The following is a 22,658-nucleotide window of genomic DNA, read 5'->3' on the forward strand; positions in this document are numbered from 1 at the left end:
GCAGGCTGGTAACCTGCAGGGGGAGGTACAAGTAGGGAGGTGAAATATGTAGCACATCTGGTGTCAGGAGAAAAAGAAAGAAGGGCTGGGCCCTAGAGTGTGGGGTCGGGTGCAGCCCCAACTTCAACAGGCATGTGGTCTGAAGGAGATGGGGGGAGATAGGGAACAGCAGAGTGGGTGGAACAGCAAGTGCAAAAGCTCAGAGGCAGGAGTGGGCTTGGTGAGGGCCAGGGCAGAAAGGCTTGGCCTGAGCAGAGTTGGGGAAGACCGGAAGGGCAGGTAAAAAGAGCCTCCCAGAGCCTCTTCCTCTGGATCAAAGCCTCAGCAGGCTTCTGAGCGTGGCAGCCTCTTCTGTTCTCTGGAGAAGGGAAAAGAGCAGGGACAAGAACACAGACCCTGGAGCTTGGCTGTCTGGGTTCAACCCTGGCTTCACCACCTACCCGGCCTTCCTGTGCCTCAGTTTCCCCCTAAAAGGGATAACAACACACCCACTGCATGGGGTAGTTGTGAGGGTTCAGTGGGCTATAGCTTACTATGAATGTGTCGTGATGCTATCACATGCTGGCTAATTTTTTCATTTCTTTCTTAATAACTTCCCCTGCTGTGGGGATACAGCAGCCTGCTCGAGGTCCCAGGCAGTAAAGGGCAGGCCCCCAACTCCACGCTGCCCAGTGCAGCACCACCCCCAGAAAAGGCAGCACCAGGGGGTGGTGTCCCCCACCCAACCCCTCTTTTCCCTGGTGCATTGTGGGACCCTTTGGCCAGATTATCTCCTTGACTCTAGAGCTTTCTCTGGGGACTGAGTGGAGAGCTGGCCTGGCTGCCCAGGGGAGCTGCTTTAGAAAACCTGGGTCACCTCTTGGCACCACAGTGCCCTGCCCTTCCCTCTGGGGGAGGCTGACAGGATAATGGATTTGAGTCCACACCCCTGCCTCAACAAAGGGATTTTTTGAGGCTCAAAGTCAATGATGTATTAATTAAGGGGAACAGCTGCTACTGCAGTTCTTGTAAGTCAGTGACAAATGGCCATGTTTACCTTTTTCCTGAGCTGAGACTCTGGAAGGTGGCTTGGAGCTCCTGGGTGGACACCAGGGCTGAGGTTTGTGGGTACCACCTCACCTCCAAGCTTCTATATTGGTGCCTCTGGAGCCTACATGCTGTTCACAGGTGTGTGGCCCAGCAAGTGCTTGGAAGGTATCAGGGGGAGGAATCGAAGTCTCTCAACAAAGCTCCCACCCAAAGGTGCCCTGGGGCCCTGCCTGGGCAGATCCAGCACCCTTCACTGTCCATGGCCCTTCAAAGCTGAGTGGGCTGCAGAGCTGGGTCTGAGCCTGAGCCCTTTGAAGATGCACCTGCAGCCTTTGTGCCCAGCGCTCTGTGGACCATAAAGGGCCTGGCTGGCGGCGGGGTGTGGGGCGGTGGCTTTTGTTATTTATTTTGATCTCGTTCCTGCTCTCCTTACAGCTTCACAGAAATGGACCCCTGCGTTAGCTCCCTCCCCAGCTCAAGACAAAACACAGTGCAGGGAAAAATCTCTCAGTGAAAAACAGAAAAGGGGAAGATGGGCTCATTGTCTTCTGTATTGTTTCTGGGTTCAGTTGTCAATTTACCCACTAAGTTTCCAGCTGATGGGAGGACGGGACACAACTCTGGCCAGTCACCACCCACAGGCAGAATGGGTGTGGCTAGGAAGCTCAGAGGCTGCCCTTTTCCCATGCTGCCTGAGAGGGCAGCCCCCCATCCCATCGGGGTGCCAACCCCAGATGCCAGCAGCTCTTACCCCACACCTGCTGTGCCCCAGGGTAGGGGCGGTGCCAGAGGATTGGACTAGGCAAACCTCTGCCCTGCAGGTGTGGCCCCCAGGCTGCACTTCCGTTCTCCCTGTGGTGGGCCTTCTGAGGAGACACCTCTGCTGCCAGCACCAACCTCCTGCCTCCTCAGGATGCATTAGCTGCCAAGGAGCCCCACCCAGCCTCACACTGCTTGTCTCCTGAGGCTGGTCTGAGCACCTGGGACCTTGAAGGGAGGTGGAACTGGGGCCCAAGGGAAGATCCCTGGACCTCCACTCTGTCACCCATTGTGACCAAACAGGCTGCTGGTCAGTTTGCCCTGTAGGGTTCGTCACTGTTATGTGAAAACAGGCTTGCTGAGGGACCCATGAGCCCAGAGGCAGGAAGGCCCAGGGATCCTGCTCAGCCCATGGGGCCCCTGAGCCTGTGTTAAGGACGGCACAACGCCCTTCCTCTTACATTGCTTTGGGGAAAAGGGAAAGAACCACAGGCGAGCAGTACACCCATTTTTCATAAATTGTTTATCAACCCTGATATTGAAGCCTGTTGCGTTCCTTTTTCTACCTGAAGTCTGATCATGAGACCATTTCTTTGCCTTAGCGCCAGCGCTCAGATCCCGCCTCGCCAGTCACCCAGACCTCAGAGAAAAGGAGAGCATTGCTCAAACGAGGAAGACTGAGCTTTATTAAGAAAAGAAAAAACACCAGTAAGGCCAGAAAGGGGCGATTAATGCCTTTTGGAAGCAGCTGTTGCAACTCCCCGCTTGCCCCCTCGCCGGCCTGCTGTAGATGTGAAGAACGGGACGAGATTCAGTTGGAGAGGCTCCCGCACTTAATAAGGCCCTGCACGGGCCTGTTTCCAGAGACTGCCTCTGACCAGAGGCTGCTGGGCTGGTGGCTGGGAAGGTCTGAGGTGGCGCAGCCCGGATCTCTGGTGGCCAGCAGGGGGCAGTAGTGTGACCACCGCACCTCCTGTGAGCACAGAAACCAGTGTGCGCTGAAGGTTCTGGTTAACCAGCCCCTGGCTGGTGGTTGCTGTAAACAAAGGTGCTCTTCCCACACTGGAAGCATGAGGCTCCTGAAGTCCTGGAATCGGTGCTGTGGGCGTGAAGCAGTGCCCTGGCTGAAGGTTCGGTCTAAAACCTCGTCTTCCATGAGAAGCACCACTGACAGGGCTGCCCTGGGAGGCTTCCTTCAGAGGCCAGGGAGATGGTGGCTGGTGCAGTCCCACACTCCCTCTGCTCTCAGGCCCTGTGACCACCCCAGGTTCCTCCCAGGAAGCCACCCAGCAGCTCACACCTCCTGACATGAGGGCCTCTGTGCCAGGGTCATCCGTTTCTAGATAATTCTCCTGTAGTACTTGTTCTAACTTCTAGCACCCTCCCCTTCAGGATAAGAGGACCCAACCAGCTGGAGGATGGCTTTCTCCCTTCGCCCTGGAGCTCCCAGGTAACAACCCCCAAAGGCACATGGATAAGCTGCTCCCTGACCCCTGCTGCTCCAGCTCATCTCACCCCACCTCCCTGCCCAGTGGCCACACCTAACTCCACACTCACTCTGCAGGATCTCACAGCTGCTGCTTTTATCTTTTCTATTTGTGAAAAACGAACCCTTCTCCACTTCTCTGCCAGCAGAACAGCACAGAGAAGATGGGGCCGAAGCAGAGGACAAGCTACCCACCTGCCCCTGGCCTCTTTCCTCCAGCCTCCAAGAAAGCTCACACTTTCCTGCTAAGCTAATCTCTTAAGAGTCTGACAGAGAGAGACCTTTGGAACAAGGTCAGGAGGAGGTGAAAGTCAAGGCAAGTGTGAATCCAGCACCAGCAGGTCTGCTGGTCCTCTTGAGCCCGAGGGGGCTGGCTGGGATGGGCTGGCTGGGAACCGGCCTCAGTTGAAGTTTATCGCTCTGAGTCAGAGAAGGAAGAAGGCTTAGTCCATCTCCACACCAGCATGTCTTCTCCTGCCACGCGGTGGGACTCTGTCTGGATCCGGGACTCGTTGGAGGCCAGGAACTCCACAGCGCGGTCCCAGACCCTCTTCATGCGCCTCCTGCAGAGAGAAGGAGGGACAGCTGGTCCGTGGGTGACGCCCTTTGTATAAAGGGGGACAAAGCTCCCGAATTCCGAGTAGACTTTATCTATGGAAGGAGCAGCCATCAGGTACCAATAGGACTCCTGCAGAGGGACATTTGGGGGGCCCTGGACAAATGACTCCACTTTTTCTGCTCTAAAAGCATTCCGTTACAGGAAGCTGAAAGGGGCCAGAGGTGTCTGGAGTGGCCCCAGGAGCTGGAGTGGGAAGGGACTGCTCACCGGGCCTGATATCACAGCAGACTGGCCAGGCAGCCCACCACCAGTTGTGCCTGCATCTTAATGCCTCATGTGGGCTAATTAAAGGGTGGCCACTGGGCTGCTCAGTCCACAAACTCCTTAGCACTTCAGGGGATGGGGATGAGCTAAACATCCAGCTGGGAAGGTCGGGAAGGTCCGGAAGCTGGAGCCACTCCTGGAACCTGGGCTACCAGGCACAGCTTCCTCACCAGTAGCAGAGGTTCCGCATCCCCTTGGAGAGCCCCATTTCCTCTCCCAGCTCTGGGCCAGATAGGACAACACTAGGGCAGGTGGGTAGGGTGCTTGGCTATCTAGGGTTTGCTGTGTCTGTCAACAGCCCTGCAGCCACTTCCCCACGAACCCTCGCATGGGAAGTGAGTGTGTGTGTGAGAGCAGGAAGGCTCAGCCTGCGGGAGGACAAAGGGTAGGGAGCTCCTGAGGTGACCCGTGAGTCAGGAGGCAGAGGGGGTGTCGAGGCTTCCCCAGGGGTGGGTCCTGCCACTGACCAAAGCCCACAGCTGTTCGGCACCCCCCACTCGGCTGGTCTGGCCAAGGCCACATGCCTGGGGACTGAGCCCGTCATACTGAGCCCTGAGAGGGGGCAGCAGCCCGTGCTCTGTGGGGGTCGTCCTTCCCAGGCTTCCCAGCAGCTTCTCTCCTCAGCTCCCTGCTTCCTCACTGCACTCTCTTCCCACGTGCCCCCCCCCCGCTCTCAGGAGCAGACCCTCACCCACAGGGCATGTCCGCGTGTGCTGTGCAGGGCTGGCAGCAGCTCACACACCCGTGAGTCCAGAGCTTCGCTGAACTGACCGGCGGCTTGGAGAAGAATCGAGAAGCTGAGAGTGGCAGGGCCTGAGCCTCCCGGTCACTCACCCTACAGGGTGGCTGCCTGTGTCTCTGTGCTGTGACAAGGGGCGATGCCACTTCCTGCTCCAGTTTAAGTAAATGCGTGTTGCATATAATTAAAGCCCAAGCAGTAACGGCTGCCCTGATGAGTGTTCAAGGGCTAAGCTAAGTGAGCTAAGAGGCTGCCTCCTGACACCCTGCTCCTCTCCTGAGAACCTGTCACTATCTACCAGTACACATTCTCAGGCCTCCTTCCCCGTGTCTTCCTCCTTAGAACCAATGCTCCAGCAGGCTTCGTCCACTCCCCACCGTCTCCCCATGACCTGGGACAGTGTGGCAGGAGCAGGCACCAATAAACGCTGCTGAGTGAATGAGTGAATGCCAGCCTCTCCACCGGAGGCCTCTGCAAGGAAGTGGTATTATCTGTTCCAAGAGTGAGGAAAGTAGCCCAGAGAGGTCATTACCCTTGGTCCCGTGCTGGCTCCTCGTAGCAATCAGGGAGCACCAGTCTGGGTGCACCGGCTGGCCCCTCTGAGACCTTCCCCAGGGGCTGCCTAATGCTGAGGACACGACAGTCTAAGCTTCCTGCCCACACCTTCCCAGGGGGTGGGGTGGTCATAACAGTTATTAAATGTTATTAAATGTCTTCAAATTTAAAAGGAGCCCTTTAGCTTGGCTGGTGTGGCTCAGTGGGTTGAGTGCTGGCCTGTGATCCAGAGGGTGGCCAGTTCGATTCCCAGTGAGGACACATGCCTGGGTTGCAGGCCAAGTCCATGGTGCGGGGCACACGAGAGGCAACCACACATTGATGTTTCTCTCCCTCTCTTTCTCTAAGAATAATAAAACCTTTTTTTTTTTTTAAAGAAGGCCCTTTAAAGTTCTACTCCTCTCCCAATTCCTCTTGGGTTGGGACCAAAAAGCCCAGCAAGGGAAGCACAGAGATGCCACCAGCTGCGGGCCTCTGATCAAGTTTCTTAACCTTTCTGCGCCTCATTTCATCATCTGCAAAATGGGGTTCTTTCTGTTCTTGCCTCCCAAGGCCATGGTGAGAGCCACGTGAGGGAGTACGCACTGTAGAGGGCTCAGAGCAGTGCCTAGCTCACAGGGAGCACTTGGCAAGTGTGAGTCTTAACATCCATCGGACAGGAGATGGCGGCGCCCGGCCAGCCCGAGGCCACAGCGAAACCTGTGGTGGATGGAGGATAAGCAGAGTGACACTGTGGGGGACTCTGCTGGCTGCCTCCTGGGACTCAGTCCCCCAACTCTACTCACCCCTGGTTTTTTCAGGGGCCCATCCAGCACCTGTAGCCCATGTTGAAGGTGGCCCTGAAGCCTGGCATGACAAGACTGCCATCCCTCCCCATGCAGTACCCTGGAGACTGGTTCCATTCGTTGTCGACTGCATGTATGCGCGTGCGCGAACTGGACCATCACATTTCAGGTAATGGGCATTTCTGACTGTGGAGCATAGTTTAGTGTGTTTGAAAAGCAGCTGGCTGGGTTGGAGTGTCGCCCCGTAACCAAAAGGTCGCTGGTTAGATTCCTGGCCAGGCCACATGCCTGGGTTGTGGGCTCAATCCCTGGTTGGGGCACATGCAGGAGACAGCCCATTGGTATTTATTTCTCTCACTTAGTGTTCCTCTCCATTTTCCCCCTCCCGCTCTCCCTCAAATGAGAATAAAACCAACCATTAAAAAATTCTTAAAGAAAAATTTGAGAAAGTCTTCTCCTTGCCAGTGATGGATTTAAGGGTAACTAACCAATTCTGACCAGCGAAGCCTCAAGGAGAGGTCGCTGGCAGCTTCTGGGGAGGTTTTCCCTTGCTCGTGGGAACAACAGGAAGCCCGCCCTCCCCTGCCGGCAGGCAGGTGCCGTCTCGTGGCTATGAGGAACTCCGCCAGCCGACAACATCCATGGAGGGCAGGACGAGAACCGGAGAAATGGAACCCAAGACCTGACTGTCTGTGCCTGGAGCCCACATGATTCTGCATGCCACCCGTGGAAACCCGCCAGGTCCTTCCCTGCCCGAGCCCCTCGGGGAACAGGGTGGTTTTGGTACTTGCTGCCCAAAGCACCCCAACCGGTGTCAACACTAACAGGGCCGGAGTGGGACCAGCCCCTATACTTGTCTGTGCCTTCTGCCACAGAAAGCTGAGCGCTGGAGGATCAGCAAGAGGTGCGGACAGCGCCCCCACCTGTGAGGTTGGGGCCGCCTGATGCCAGGCACTTGGTGGCATCAGACCCGGCACTCACCGGCTCTGTGGAGGGATGAGCGTGTCGCGCACGTGCAGAATGCCCACGTACGGGTAGCGCTCCATGTCCTGCTCCCAGTCCACGTAGTGGTCTTGGACTACATCTGCGGGACAGAGGGCGCAATTTAGGGCCAAGACCGCTGCTGGCTGCCAGCAGCCCTTTCCCAGGGGCCACACACCTATAATCTTCTTCACCATCTCATACATGGCCTGCTCCTCCTCTTCCAACTTGCGCCACCGGTATTTCAGGAAGATCAGGAGTCCCCACAGAAAGGCCAAGCCTGTGTAGGAACAAAGCGCTATGAAGGCTCACATCACTTCAGGCTGTTCAGATGCGCACTGGGTCTCCCTATGGGCAGTCACTGTGCTGGAGGCTGTGGGTGAGCTGCAAATGCGATCTGAATACCTACTATGTGTCAGGCCCAGGGCTCACAGGCAGGAAACAAAGGACACAGAAATGCACAGGGAGGACAGGCTATGAAGTGATCATCTCCTTCCCCGCGAGTTGTCACCAGAGGCATCTCCAGCAGTCCAGAACTCCGCTCCTCCCAGCCCCATTCCGGGGCTTTCATCTCCTCCCTGTGAACCAGCACCTGGGGTTTTGTGCATGAGTACATGCTGGGCCCTTTGTGTTCCGAGATGCTGCCGCCGATAATGACGTCTGTGCCCGATGGCATGGGAGAGGGAGCTGTGTGCACACCCAGACGCCTATGATTTGTAGCTTGGCTATCTCAGCAGAGCCAGCGGGTTCTGTGACTCGACTTTTTGCCCTCAGAGACTCCCCAAGCTCTCCACTCAAAGGCAGCCCTGTTGTTGGGAGATAAGGCCTGAACTCTGCTTTTCAGCTCAGCACCCTGGGTTCTTCCTGCCTTGATCAGGTGTCTGTAGCTTCCCAGGAGATGTTTACACAGTTCAGGAAGTAAAATTAGGCCAAGCTCCCGCCGCATCTCCCCCTCGCAGTGGCCTGTATTCTGGGGTCCTGGAAGGGACAACGCCCACCTGCAGCCCAGGCCAGGCTCCCTCTCAGGGACACAGACAGTCCACTTCCCTGAGTCAAGGACGTTTCTAGTTAACCTCATGTTCCTGGCACCAATCTCTACAGGTAGGACAACCCAGAGCAGAAGCTGGCTTGTTCACGCCCTCTGTTTTACTACAGACCTCGGGCTCACTAGACAGAAATAAGCACTCGAAGGCCAGGTTTCCGTAACTCATCACATGTGCCCATGAGTGTCACGAGCCGGGCTCCTGGGAGGCGCTGTGTGCAAGAACTTACACCAGAAGAAGATGAGCACGTGGGTGACGGCGGTGAGCAGGGCTCGGCTCAGGCGGCAGCCCACACCCATGCGGGGGCGGGCCGATTCCAAGCAGACCACTTTGTCCACGGCTGTCACTGATTCAGATGGGTCTTCTCCTTTCAAACTGAAACAGAACATGGGGTTGGAAACATGTCTAAAAGCTCTGAAGAGCTGCAGTCTAAGCCCCGTCTTCCGTAGGAGGAGGAGAAGGAAGGAGGCTTCAAGGCCTCTTCTTGCTTATAAAACAGACTTGGTATCCTGGTTGCACTCTTCCCAGAAATTTCCCACGTTGGCTACTTAGAAAGAATAAAGCTTTAAAGAAGCAGCATGCTTGAACCCCTACTGCTAACGTGATGTCCCCCTTGTTGGGTCTTTGACAGCCCCTCACAGTGTGCGAAAGATTAAACTATAAATTGGATTCCCACCTCCCAGCACAGAGAAATGGAAATGTTTACTGAACCACTGGCTTTGCACTGTGGTAAGAACCGAAAGACAGAGCCTGGGAGAGTGTGCTTTTCCTTAGTCATGAGGAGGCGCATGAGCTGTTTAAGGGAGGAGATCAGGAGGCGCAGCAAGGCACAGGGCACGAGAACCTGGCTCTCCGAGGCCTGGCCCCGGCACGGCGCCTCCGTCCTGACCCTCAGTGAGGAGATGTTAGGACTCACGGGATGCCAACACCCACACCTTCCAGCTAGGTGGCAAGCGCATGCTCTGCACAGCACCCTGGAAGGGCTGGTACCTCAAGTGTCCCAGTTTCTCACGACCCACTTTTAACCCTGGCCATCCGGGCCAGCTCAGCCACCCTCTGGGCTGCCCTCCCCGATGTGGAAAGGTGAGGGCCACCGTTCTCCCGTGTTAGCGGCTGCGTACAGTTACCACCTTCTCTAACATAGGAAAATTGTTCGGCCACTCAGGGAAGCTTTATTTTTTTTTAAGCCAATGAATTTTAATTGTACCATGCATCCAGTTTTCCAGTTTTAGGCCAAGCGGCCCTAGGCTTCACTGAATGCACAGCTGATGGAGTTAGTAACCTGGGTGGGTTAGAGAGGAAAATAACAATATCCCAGAGTGTGTTTTAGTATCTGGAGTTGTAACCTGAGCAGAGCCCCTAGAAGCCCGGACACCGGGTAGTGGGGTGATGGGGCAAATGCTTCTCGAGCAGGGAACTTTCGGTTCCGGCATTAGCCAGTGTCGCACACCCCGCCCTATGGGGTCTTTCCAGGGGGGTGAAAGGGCTCACTGCCCCTGCTAATGGTGCTCGCCACAGAAAGATGAGGTGAAGCTGCCCAGTCAGAATAAAATCCAGTATTTCCTTTTGCAATTTCCATAGAGTGAAACCAACATGCATAATCATTTCATCTACAAATGGAAACCAGCCCGAGGAAAGGACGTGTAGAAAAACGCCCACTCCAGAAAACCACGGGGAGCTGGTGAACTGAAACAGCACAGACTGAGGCACGTGGAGTGGGTTTAGCTGGAACACTGGCCTGCCGTCTTGACACCTGCGTTTTGTGTCTCATCTTGAAACTGCTCCTTGCCCTGCTTCCCAGTGCTTCTTCCTCCCACGGCCAGCTCTGAGCCCAGCCCACAGCCATGCAATTGGGAGACCCGCCCTCCACCATCGGACACCAGACGCCTCTTTTGGAGCCAGGGAGTCAGTTGATGGGTGAGGACAGCGGCTGCAAGAGCCCTTCAGGATGCCCCGCTCGCACTCACTCACCAGATGCCCACGTCCTTGTTACTGCTCAGTATCCAGGCCAGGGCCGCTTCAAACTTGGCGGGGGAGCTGCCAGTCACGTTCTGTGGAAGTGGGCAGGGCCCAAGGAAGATTAGTTCTGGGTCTGGGCGGAGCAGCTAGAGCAACGTTATTCTGCTGCTGGGTTCAGGAAGCCCTCCTCTGCACGCCCCAAAGCCATGCTCAGCTCAATGCGCAGCCGTCTGGCAGGAAGGAAATGAGAGCCGAGGAAGAGGCTGTAACTGGAGGAGGCGACGGGGAAGCACATGCAGGGAAACAATGGGGGTCTCCAGCAGCCAAAAGGATAGAATTTTCTCAAGGACTGAAGGCCAGTGAGGTAGCAGCCCACCTTGGGTAAAATGAAAAAAAGTGTGGGGGTTGAGGGGCTTGGCCACCAATCCCCGGTGTTTGGCTTTGTACAAGTCCCTGCCCCTCTGTGGGCCTCAGTTTCTTCATCTGTGAAATGAAAATTGGACTAGGTGACCAAGGTTCCCGCCAGCTCCACATCCATAATTCTATCATCCTGAGGCCACATGGACAATCAAACAGACCACACAGTACTCGTAAGGGGAGAGGATGAATGGGCAGGTAACAGGTGCATTCTTAAAGCCGCTGAGAAGAGGCGGAAAGCAAACTGAAGGAGGAGCAAGCGACAGGACCATTTTTAGAAGGGGCAGCCTGCTGTGGCCCGCACTGCCGGTCAATAGTGAGCAGCACGCACACGCACACGCAACAGGGATGTGGCAGGTTTACTCCAGCTCATAGTTCAACTTGGTCCCAGTCATTCCCCACTGCTGCCTTAACTTAATTAAGGCTGCCTAACACTCAACTCAATTTAAAAAAGCGAAAGAGCAAAACCTCCAAAACCAAACACAAAGTGAAAAGGAGAGGAGAAACAAACACGAAGTCTGAAAACCAACACCAAAGCGCCAGGGCCTCCCAGGAGTGTGGGCGCCCGGCCTGCTCACCACGATGTGCTCCTGTGCTTCCGTGACGGGGATGCATTTACTTTTTAGCTTCTCTGGATTTCCACACTCAAAATTACCTAGGAGGGGAAAAAACACACATTCAAACGCAAAAAAGAGGTGAAAAAATTACTCTGAAGCAGACTAAAGAAATGCAGCAAGAATCAAGCCATTAGCTCTGAGAGGGAGCGTGTGGCCTGGGGCTCTGGCTTCCGCCCGAATCTTCACTCTGCAGCAGGATCAAAAGCCATTTAGCCTGGGTCGATTCTAGATCATTAAAACCTGACCTGCAAAGCAGTGCAGTGATTTGCATTAAATGACTTAAAAGCTGCCCAATACCAAGGTCTGTTTGCAATTGATCCCTAAAAGGATCAGACAGATAGCTCTGGAAGATGCCGGAATGGCGCTATAAACAAACACAGCTTGGGAAAAGACAGGCAGGGAGGCGACAGGCACTGCAGTTTTCTGACGCATGGTATGGGCAGGTAACCCTGCACGCCAGGCCCATGGTTTTGAGGGGGTCTGGATGGACATGCAAATGCCCCTTGGAGGAAGGGGGTGTCTGTGTGGGGGACAGCGGGGTTTCTGCAGCGCTCCCTTCTAAGTACCCTGGGTGGCCAGTTCCCACCCAGGATGGAGCTGGGAGCCCCCCCAGTCCTGCCATTCTTTCAGGTCCAGCCCAAAGCCTGTGGGGCCCCTTGTTTGGCCAGACTGCTAGGAACTTGGGGGCCAACCACAGCCCTTGGCTCTCGATCGCCCACTGCGGTTTGCCCACCGTGAGCCGCTTCACCACTGCACCCCTTGAGCAGGGGCAATGCAGGGCCAGGCAGGTAAAGACCCTTAACCCTCACACGTGGTCTGACTGCCCTTCGCCTGGCAGTCTGGGGGCTCTGGATGGCCACTCCGTGTGTCTGTGTGCTGGGGAGGAGTGGCTGAAGACAACATTCAAAATCTTGAGAATGAACTGAAGCCCACTGTTCCTACTTCAAAGTTGATCTTGACCTTCTGGGTCCCAAGACCAAGCTGGCTTCTCCCATTCTCCTGCCCCCAACCAGATGGCCTGCCTAGACCATGGCCATGGCCTCCTGACTGGTTTCCTCCTCCCCCCTTTCTCATTCACAGTTTAAAGCTTTAAATTAATTCTGCTTAAATGTCACTATTCCATTTGAGTGCTGCCTTCCTAGCACCTGGCTCTCGGCACGTCACTGGCCCTCACTGCCTGCAAGACTAAGCCTTGGTGGCCTGGCATCCGTGGGCCCCAACTGACCCTTTCAAACTCCACTCCGTTTCTCCTTCCCCCACAAAGCCACTGTTTCCATCCCTGACCCTGTAATTTCCTGCCTCTTTGACCTCACCTGTCCCCCCACATACACAAAACCAATCCTACCTGGACTTCAGGGCCTCCCCCATGACACTTTCCTAATTATTCTAGCTAGAAGGCATTGTGCCTCTGGAAACTTCTGGCCTTTCAGTTCTCATCTAATGGCCTCTTATATCTCCCAGTGGTCAGGGAGGGAGGTGGCCTGCAGCAGGACCCTGGGCTGAGCCATCGTGTTCCCTACAAAGGTCAGCACTGTGCCCTGCTGATAGCTGACCTGTAACAGGAGGTGGGGTGATGGGAGGACTGCTTAGCAGAGAGCCCACACTCCTGGGCAGCCTGTCTCAGTGAGATGCACATCCTCAGAGCTGCCCCTGTTAGGCTTGTCACAGGACAGCAGCATAGATGAGAATCCCACCTGGAGGGTGGGATGCAGGAGAAATGACTACTAGGAGTCACAGTCTAAGAGCAGAGCTTCTCAGCTTTATCCCCTGGAGTCTTATTAAAATGCAGACTGATTCAGTAGGTTTGGGATGTGACCTGAGATTCTGCACTTCCAAAGAGCTCTGGGCGGTGCGGATGCTGCCGGTGCTTGGACCAGTCAAGTCACAAATGTTTAGAACACCCTCTTAGGCCAGAACTTACACCCGAGCACCTGGGCATAGGGAAATGCCCACGGCGTCCGTGATGCCGTGAGCCCCAACTCCTATTGCTCCTCTAAGGAGGTCACAGATGCCCCCCTGACAACCTCCAGTCTTCCACCAGCCAGGAGGGAAGAGGTGGCAGAGCTGAGGCCCACACACGTGGCCCTGAGGACTGAGGGCCCAGTAGAAGTCTGCTCGACCTTGACTTCCCAGCAACAACCTTAGGTAAGTGTTGGTCTGTAGGGAAGAGGCGCCTCTCCAACATCCCATAAGGCTGAACAGCTCCATCTGGTTCTCATGCTGAGTGTATTTAACACGGGCACCTCACTGGGAATTCATCTATGTCATCAGCAAGTGATTTCGAGAGTCTTCTTAGACGCCAGGTGTGAGGAAGACACAATAATGTAGGTGATCCTCTGGCCTCGAGGACCTGGTTTACCAAATACAATAGCAGGGGAGCCTTCTGGAAGGGGTTTTCAGGGGGTCTTTCCTGGGGTGCTGAGAAGGCCGTCCTCCAGAGAACAGCACTTGACTGCATTTTATAAGGAAAAGACAGACACAAGATCACTCAGTAACAGAGAGACAGAGGCCCTGAGACTATCAAGGACTTGTCCAAGGTCCTGCAGCCAGCTGGGGTGATCAGGACCAGATGCGACACCAGGGCCTTGGCAGGCTGCCCAGGCCTGAATGTGCTCAGCCTACCAAGCAGGGCCCTGTCACACACCCCAGCCTCTGCCTGTCCTGGCCAACCATCCGGTGCAGGCAGGTCCTCCAGGTGGGACAACTCGGACTCTGAGACCTGGGGCCTGGCCCCTCCAGTGTAACACAGACCCCCAGAGCATGAGGTGGGGCTGCCCCAGAGAAGGGCACACAGCTGCTGAAAGTCCTGTGCATGTCCCAGGGCCCTGGGACCTTTAATGGGATATGAGAACCAAATGTGTTTTGCCCAAATGTAAGGCTCAAACAAATGTCTGAGTGGGGAACAGGGAAGTGGAGACTCGGTCTATGAGTGTGTCTTCTGGGAGACAACCACAGAACGCCTCAGCCGCCCACGATCTGCTCACGAGGATCTGGGGCCTCGAGACCTACTCACCGGCTTGGGTGGCCAGGAAGTTGTAGAGTTCATGCAGCAGCTCCAGCAAGGCCGCCTTTTGCTTGGCCTGACAGAACTGAGAGGGCATAGGACACATGGTCAGCAAAGATGGTGGCAAGGCAGGAGTCTGTCTGTCTGGCTTTATCTTGTCGGCTACACTATCAAGTACTAAGTGGTACTCATGCTTTTAAAAAATCAAAACCAATTCTACAGTGGGACTTTTGGCCAAGATAGAGGCGTAGGTAGACACACTATGCCTCCTCGCACAACCAAAAGAAGGACAACAATTTAAAAACAAAAAACAAACAGAACTGACAGAAAATCGAACTGTATGGAAGTCCGACAACCAAGGAGGTAAAGAAGAAACATTCACCCAGACTGGTAAGAGGGGCGGAGTCAGGTGTGTAGTGAGGACTTGTGACAAGGTGGCGGCTGGCGGACCCCGCGCTGGAGTGTGCAGTGGGGCGCACAAGGCTGTAGCTGGCCGGCAAGGCTGCGGCGGCTCCTGGTGGAGCAGGCGGTACCACATTTGTGCGCAGAAAAACTGGGAGGAACAATTGGGGAGTGAGACAGACCTCACAACCCAGGGCTCCAGCATGGGGACACAAAGCCTCAAACCTCTGATTGAAAACACCTGTGGGGGTTGAGGCAGTGGGAGAAACTCCCAGACTTACAGGAGAGTTTGGAAAGACCCACAGGGTCCTAGAATGTACACAAACCCACCCACCAGGAATCAGCACCAGAAGAGCCCAATTTGCTTGTGGGAAGTGGGGGAAGTGACTGAAAACTTGCAGAGAGGGGAACAAGTGCCACTGTTCCCTCTTGGACACCTCCCCCCACATACAGCATCACAGCACACCCACATAGGTTATCCCTCTTAGGCGAACACCTAAGGCTCTGCCCCTCACTACACAACAGGTGCATCAAGACAAAAAAAAAAGGTGCAAATGAAGGAACAGATCAAAGCTCCAGAAAAAATACAACTAAGCTACGAAGAGGTAGCCAACCTATTAGATGTACAGTTCACAACACTGGTAATCAGGATGCTCACAGAATTGGTTGAATATAGTCGCAAGTTAGATGAAAAAACGAAGGCAATGCTAAGTGAAATAAAGGAAAATGTACATGGAACCAATACTGGTGGGAAGGAAACTGGGACTCAAATCAACGGTATAGACCAGAAGGAAGAAAGAAACATTCAACCAGAAAAGAATGAAGAAACAAGAATTCAAAAAAATGAGGAGAGGCTTAGGAACCTCCAGGACACCTTTAAATGTTCCAACATCCGAATTATAGGGGTACCAGAAAGGGAAGAGGAACAGCGACAAGTGGAAAACTTATTTGAACAAATAATAAAGGAGAGCTTCCCCAGTCTGGCAAAGGAAATAGACTTCCAGGAAGTCCAGGAAGCTCAGAGAGTCCCAAAGAAGTTGGACCCAAGGAAGCACACACCAAGGCACATCATAATTACATTAGCCAAGATTAAAATGAAGGAGAGAATCCTAGAAGCAGAAAGAAAAAAGGAGGCAGTTACCTACAAAGGAGTTCCCACAACACTGTCAGCTGATTTCTCAAAAGAGACCTTGCAGGCAAGAAGGGCTGGAAAGAGGTATTCCAAGTCATGAAAGGCAAGGACCTACATCCAAGATTGCTCTATCCAGCAAAGCTTTCATTTAGAATGGAAGGGCAGATAGAGTGCTTCTCGGATAAGGTCAAATTAAAGGAGTTCATCATCACCAAGCTCTTATTATATGAAATGTTAAAGGGACTTATCTAAGAAAAAGAAGATAAAAAACATGTACAGTAAAATGACAGCAAACTCACAATTATTAACAACCACACCTAAAACAAAAACAAAAGCAAACTAAGCAAACAACTAGAATAGGAACAGAACCACAGAAATGGAGATCACATGGAGGGTTAGCAACAGGGGAGTGGGAGAAGGAGAGGGGGGAAAAGGTACAGAGAATAAGTAGCATAGATGGTAGGTAGAAAATAGACAGGGGAGGGCAAGAATAGTATGGGAGATGTAGAAGCTAAAGAACTTATAAGTATGACCCATAGACATGAACTAACAGGAGGGAATGTGAGTGGGAGAGGGTGTGCAGGGTGGAAGGGAGTGAAGGAGGGAAAATGGGACAACTGTAATAGCATAATCAATAAAATAAAAACCCAACTGTGCAAAAAGGGGGGCCCAATGACAGGGTCGATAAATACTGGCTTAACTGACTGAAAAGGTACTTTGTAAAAGCAGAAGCACAGTGAAAGCAGATGCAATAAGTAAAGGTCTGCCATCCTGGAGGCTCCCTGGCCCCTGCCCCACAGTTCCCACAGGAATGAGGGCCATTAGGTGGGGCTGTGGAGCACCGGCTGGAAGAAGTGAAGCCTCCTGGGAAAGCGCAGGCTCGGCAGGGGCTGCTGGTCTTTTCCCCCTCAGGCCACTCCGCCCTTTTTGAAGACTCAAGTGTCTATAACCTGCCCATGGACTATCTGTCTTGTGAAGTATCTGCTGCAAATGTTTAATTTGACACTGGATTTGTCTAAAAAAGTACAATTTCTAGAAATCTTGAGATTGTAGGGGAGAAAAGTCATCTGTGTAAGAAAACAGGAAAAAGAATCTATGCACACCTAGTCCTCCAACACCTGTAGCAGAACTGAGCCCATTTTGCCAGACTCCCTGGATTTACATTAAAAAAAAAAAGGCTGCTCTTCTTTGAGCGTGGGCGAAGTGCCAGGTGCTGTGCTGAGTGGTTTGTATGTGAGTGTGCACCGAATCGTCACCGCAACCCTTCCTGTACCCCAATTTCTCAGATGGGGAGACTGAGGTTCAGACACCTGGTAAGCCACCAACACCCCACAGCTCATGAGTGGTGGAGTCATGCCAGTCGACTCCAAGCCCACCGCCCACGTTTCAGGCCTCCTCTGGAGTGTCACTGGGCAAAGCCCTGCACTGGAAGCCAGGAGGCTGGGTTCTGGGCCAGGCTCTGCGCGTACTGAGGGAACTTGGTTTCTAACGCTCTCCGAGGACAAGGTTTGTCTCCTGATGTTGCCTAAGACCCAAAAACCTTTACAAGGTGCAAAATGATGTCACCAAGATTTATACTCATGACCATAAATGTTCAGAAACAACTCGTGTGTCTTCTAGTAGAGTCAGGTGCCCAAACTATTTTAAAGAATGTTCAAGGTATGAGAAATGCTAATAACTGTTAAATGTAACTTAATATACATTGAGAACCCAATTCTATAAACATACATAGACAGATGGGAAGGAAATACCCCCCCAAACACTAACAGTAATTATCTCTAGGTGGCAGAATCATGGGCGGTTTTTCTTTGTCACAGTTTTCAAATTTCCTACACTAAACAGCTATTACAGCCACAGTAGAAAAAAAGGCAGTGATAATGAAGACCGTTCCAACCCCAACACCTAGGCCAAGTGGGACTGACACCACCCGCAGGAAAGAGGACGGGAGGTCCCAGACAAGGCAGCCTGACTCAGACAGCACTCCTGGCCCGGCCTGGCTCCGTGCTGGCCCCGGGGCCTTCCTTTTCAGTAGCAGAAAGGCAGGACGAAAACACAAAGTGCCAAGTTGGCTGAGAAGGGAAAGAAACTCAAGTGCCCCTCTGGGTCCTGGGGGAGCCGGACCACACAAGAAATTACAGACTTTCAGCAAGAGCCTCAGCAAAGCCCAGAAGTGCCTCCCAACCTGCCGGCTCCTGGGTCCTCCCTCCATGAAGGCCATGGGCACCTCATGAAATCTCAGCTCAACAGAGCCGACGGCCCAGACCCTGGCTTTGCTTGCTCCAGCGTTACGAGTATCCAGTCTGCCCACCTAGCACACCTTTAGCAAGGGCCTAACTCTGTCCTCTGGGCTCACCTGAGCACGTCTGCCTCAGAGGAGGGCCTGACACCCTTACAGATGCGAAAGACCAAGAAACAGAAACCAGGGAGCTGTTTTCTAATTAAAAGATAAACAAAACTGGTTATTACCAGAGAAGTCTTACGGAAAGTTATTTTTTTACCTTTTCTAGTTTTCAGTCTTCAAGATCTAGCTTCCCCTCTAGTTGCCACCTATGTTTCTGGGTTACATTCTCTAACCATCAACTGCTTTTACGATGAAAGAAAGATGAAACTTATTATGAATATGTTTCTAAAAAACAACTGGAAAACAAAGATATTTGGTGGGAGAATGCAATAAATGAACGTAATAAAACACCCCCAAATATGGCATAGCAGAAGCCAGAGAGAAATAAAAATGGGTACCGAGCCAGGACGCCCCCCACAAAGATGGGTGGGAGAGTCAATGAGGGGCGTGGAGATGGCCGGGCGCTGTTTCCTTCCCAGGCCCTGAACTGCAGGTACGTGAACTGAGGGCCCAGGGGTCCTGTGGCGCACACGCAACAGTGACACGGCTGAGTCCCGCCTCTAGCGGCACAAGGCTCCTCCTGGTAGGATTTACGGCCTGAAAGTTCACTGCCTCGCCCTTCCCCAGACCACCACCTGTACCCGCATCTGGCTTCGCACTAACACTCCTTTCGTAAGTGAATGGGGCACTGTCCCTGAATGTTATTTATAGGGGATGTTAAAGCTTCATAAAACCAATCTATAGACTAAGATGGCCAAGTCCACTTCAGAAGTGTTTAAAATACTCCCCTCCCCACAATGTTTCACATCAGAACAGCATTTTCAGAGCCACAAAAGTACTATTGGAGAAGAGAACGTGGAATTGAGAACATGGCCTCTTGTTGCTGAAAAACTGCCCACCCCTCCTGCCAAAGCCAGGGAGCATAGAGGCCCTTCCACCACAACTTACTGAGCCCGCCCCCCAGACCCCTAGGTCAAGAGGGACTTAGCTAGAAGATCAAAGTCCCCAGTGCTACGCCTGACCAGTAACAATCCCCGAGTTGGGTCCTGGGGCATTCAACTCTCTGTTTCAAGCAGTCCTTAACTGCCACAAGGGTTGGACGCAAACACCACAGACAGACGTGGTTCTGTCATGTTACAAGGAAGCACTCCTGACGGGATCCTATTAAATGATCTTTTTCGGGGGAAGTTCACCTCCTGATGGAGGCAAACATACTCACAAGGGAAAAAAAACTAAAGAAACTCAAACTCACCTCATCTGTTTTTTTCGCACAGTCGACTGGCAATAATTTCACTGAGGCCAAGAAAAAACACAGAGGAAATTAAAAGGAGGATTGAGGAAAGAGTACAAATAGGGACTACTCTCAAAATTCAGGGGAAGTAAAACATTATCAACATAAAGGGAAGATTAGAAAGATGTCATCTAAATGAGGCACTTTTAAATACAGACAATAAAATGGAAGGGTTTCTCAGCCCTGGATTAGGAATTAGGACAGCTGGGTCCTAATCCCAGAGGAAAATGATTAGCCACGGGCTCTGGACAGCTCCCCCACTCTGGACTGCAGTTCCTCGTCTGTAAAACCTTCCCCGCCTAACTCAGGAGTTAGCCTCGAACAACATACATGCCAGTTTTATAAACTGTAAACAATGACACGTTGAACGGAGAAGGGAACTCCAAGTAAATCCCAGAATACCTCCAAGAGCTGCTGCCTTAAAGCATCTCAGCCTTGAATATGACAGCACCCTGACACTCCCAGGTATGCTTTTCTGTAGGGGGGGGGCGGTAAGCTGCTCTCATAGTCAAGACTATTTGAGTGTGTGCACGAGCCTGGGATCCTCATGCCCACAGACTTGCTAATACACCCAAACATCCACCCGCTGCAGCAGCTGGGACGTAATCTAGCTTTTCCCTGCACTGTGGCTGCTGATGCTAGGCGTGGAAAGCTGTAGCCTTGGCTCAAATCTGGGAACAGGATTAATCACATTCCTGCTTTGCAAAGAATATTCTTTTGTGGTGAACTACAGTGTCACTTTACACTTAAAGTTATAAAGCCATGGTCTCAATATTGTTTCCTGTTAGACTAGAGCTCAGGATTACCAGAGAGGCAAATTTAGGAAATTTAACTATTCAGGGAACACACTGTTGGGGGCAGACTTCTTATTGGCATGTCTAACCATGTCACTAAGTGTGGACTGAAGCACGGCTGGGGGTGTCCTTTAATCACAGGACCCTCTCTCAACACATTCCATGAGGATGCTGCGAGCAATGATAAATGCCTCCTTTTATACCAGTTTTATACCAGTTTTAGAGCCTTTAAAAGATTCTTCCACACCTGTCTCACAGGCAGGACTAGTATCATCTCCCTTCGACAAGAGGGTCCTGTGGTCCAAAGAAGTGAGCACATGGCCCTTTTGGTGCTGCAAAGCTGGGACCCCAACCAGATGCCATCCGTGGGCAGTGAAACCTGGGTGCCTTCAAATGGGCACTAATGAATGACTGAGCAAGACATCAGAAGGGAAGAAATAGCTAAAAAGGGAATGGGGGTGGACATGTCTGTTAGAGGTGGAGTGCGGCTTTTTCTTATCTGGGAAAACCAGAGTCTGGGGTAAAAGTTAACTACAAGTGATTGCTTCTAGCACGTGGTTGTAGGATAGATTAGTAGGGAGGGCTAGGGCAGAAAATGAGGACAGGAGAAAGTGAAGACAGCAATTATTTCAGATGCAGGAATCTCCGCCGGGCCTTCTCTCCCACAGCCGGAGGAAGGAAACTCAGCGTCCGGAGGTAGGAAGACAAGAAGCACCTGACCAAGTGCGGCACTGTGCAGCCTGGCGTAGAAAGGACATGTGGGCGTGCTGGCAGATACACGCGCACCCAGGCCCACCCCTGCGCTGGCCCTGGACGTACTGTGGTCCTCCGCCTCCTGCGGCGCCGAAGGCTTGCCCATCTTCACCCAGAGGATGCCCAGGAAGACGAACAGCAGCCCCAAGCTGGCCCAGAGCAAGAGCCGGGACAGGCAGCGCTCCAACCACCGCCCCACCTCGGGCTGGGCCTGCGCTCCGCCCGCTGGACCCGCTCGCGTCGCCCGCAGGCCTGGACGCGCATCGGGGCCGAGGAGGGCAGAGGGCAGTCGCGTTGGGGTCTGGGACGCAGCCCACCAGCGACGGGTCCCGAGACCCGGCGCGGCCCTGTGGAGTGGCCGAGCGTCCTCGTCCTCCTCGGAGCTGCCCCGGACCGAAGCGTGGCGCCTAAACGGCACAGGACGGGCGGGGTAGGCGAGGTTGCGGCTCTCAGACCAGGAAGCTGCGGAGGCCCCGAGATCGCCGTAGGCCCCAGCGGTAACGCAAGCGGAGCTGGAGGTTGGCGGGGAGGGCCAGGGCTCTGCCCGCAGAGAGGCCGCGGCAGGCCGGGCGCGCAGGCGGGCCTCCTCCCGCAACCGCTCCTCGTTCCGCGTCCTGGCCTCCTTCCGCAGGCAGCGCAGCTTTTTGCGGTAGACGTCCCGGGTGGTATCGGTGATGGGTCCTGGCTGGAAGCCCAGGGCCTGCAGCTCCCGCCGCAGCTCCAGGTCTGACAGGCCGGCCATGGCCAGGACACCGCCCCCGGCGCGCACCGCACCCGGAACTGCTCCAGTCTGCGGCCGCGGCGGAGCGGGCGGGGTCCTGCGCCATGATAGGAAGGTCACCAAGTAGCCATGTTGAGAAGGTCGAAGCCTGAACCAATTGGCCGGCCATGATGAGGAGGTCATACTCAGCCTGTACGGCCGCCATGTTGGGGAGGTCTTAGGGATTTGTTTTAATTCCTTTTCCCTTTTCCCTCCTCACCTGCAGTTACTTCTCCTCACGTGTAAAACCAAGTGGTGTTTATGTCTGAATCCTCCGACCCTTGCTTAGTCCCTTGCACGTGGTAGGCACTCAATTGAAGTCATGTTGATTTAATGGATGAATTAAGGGTGAAAAGCAAGCCATTGCCAAAGTGGAGAGATGGGATCCTTGGCTTCTCTCTGCTTGAGCACCCCATACTGATCCCTTGCTCGTTCAGGGAAAGATCTTGTTTGGGTCGTAGAGAAGAACCCTCCGGCATACTCCGAGACCTGTCCAACTTCAAGTTGTGGCTGCAGTTCTGTTTTCTTGAGCTGGAGGAATAGGCCTGTGGTGAGCCTGCGCTGGAGGGGGAGCCGCATCGCACCCTGTTGGGGGCAGAGGAACGCAAATATCCTTGGGCTCCAGTGGCAGTTCAGGCTTCCCGAGAATGCTGTGCGGAATTGGTGGGATTCTCACATGGAGAGATGGATGGGGGATGGATTGAGGTTCGGGGTCTGGAATCTCAACACCTCTCTTAGCTGTGTGTTCACTTCCAGCTAACGCTGCTAGCCCGTTGGTTAGTAAGCCTGTTGGCTTTCGGGAGGATGAGAAGATGTTATTTCTGTAAGGTGCTTAGGACAGTGCCTGGTACATGCTCCTTAGCGTTTATACTTAACCCATATCTGTAGCAGCATTGCTGTGCAAACCTCCTACAAGGCGCTGTGTGAT

At 53.5% G+C, this 22,658-nt stretch overlaps 1 protein-coding gene and 1 long non-coding RNA gene across 2 annotated transcripts; both read right to left on the minus strand.

The window, feature by feature from the left end:
• Positions 1 to 2,451: 2,451 nt before the first annotated feature.
• LEMD2 (LEM domain nuclear envelope protein 2) lies at positions 2,452 to 21,767 on the minus strand. The gene is made up of 9 exons (XM_037052782.1): positions 21,037 to 21,767; positions 19,385 to 19,425; positions 14,267 to 14,342; positions 11,215 to 11,291; positions 10,232 to 10,311; positions 8,490 to 8,635; positions 7,396 to 7,497; positions 7,218 to 7,320; positions 2,452 to 3,837 (listed from the first exon to the last, which is right to left on the minus strand). The coding sequence occupies exons 1-9, from the start codon at positions 21,710 to 21,712 to the stop codon at positions 3,687 to 3,689; spliced, it is 1,452 nt and encodes a 483-aa protein (XP_036908677.1). The 5' UTR covers positions 21,713 to 21,767; the 3' UTR covers positions 2,452 to 3,686.
• Positions 5,812 to 7,211, minus strand: LOC118991506 (uncharacterized). Its single transcript, XR_005067435.1, has 2 exons — positions 6,725 to 7,211; positions 5,812 to 6,150 (listed from the first exon to the last, which is right to left on the minus strand). It is a non-coding gene; the product is annotated as an uncharacterized LOC118991506 (long non-coding RNA).
• Positions 21,768 to 22,658: the final 891 nt, after the last annotated feature.

The sequence above is a fragment of the Sturnira hondurensis genome, unplaced genomic scaffold, assembly GCF_014824575.4.
Source record: "Sturnira hondurensis isolate 20B ecotype Veracruz unplaced genomic scaffold, ASM1482457v3 Scaffold0007578, whole genome shotgun sequence".
Classification (NCBI taxonomy): Eukaryota; Metazoa; Chordata; class Mammalia; order Chiroptera; family Phyllostomidae; genus Sturnira; species Sturnira hondurensis.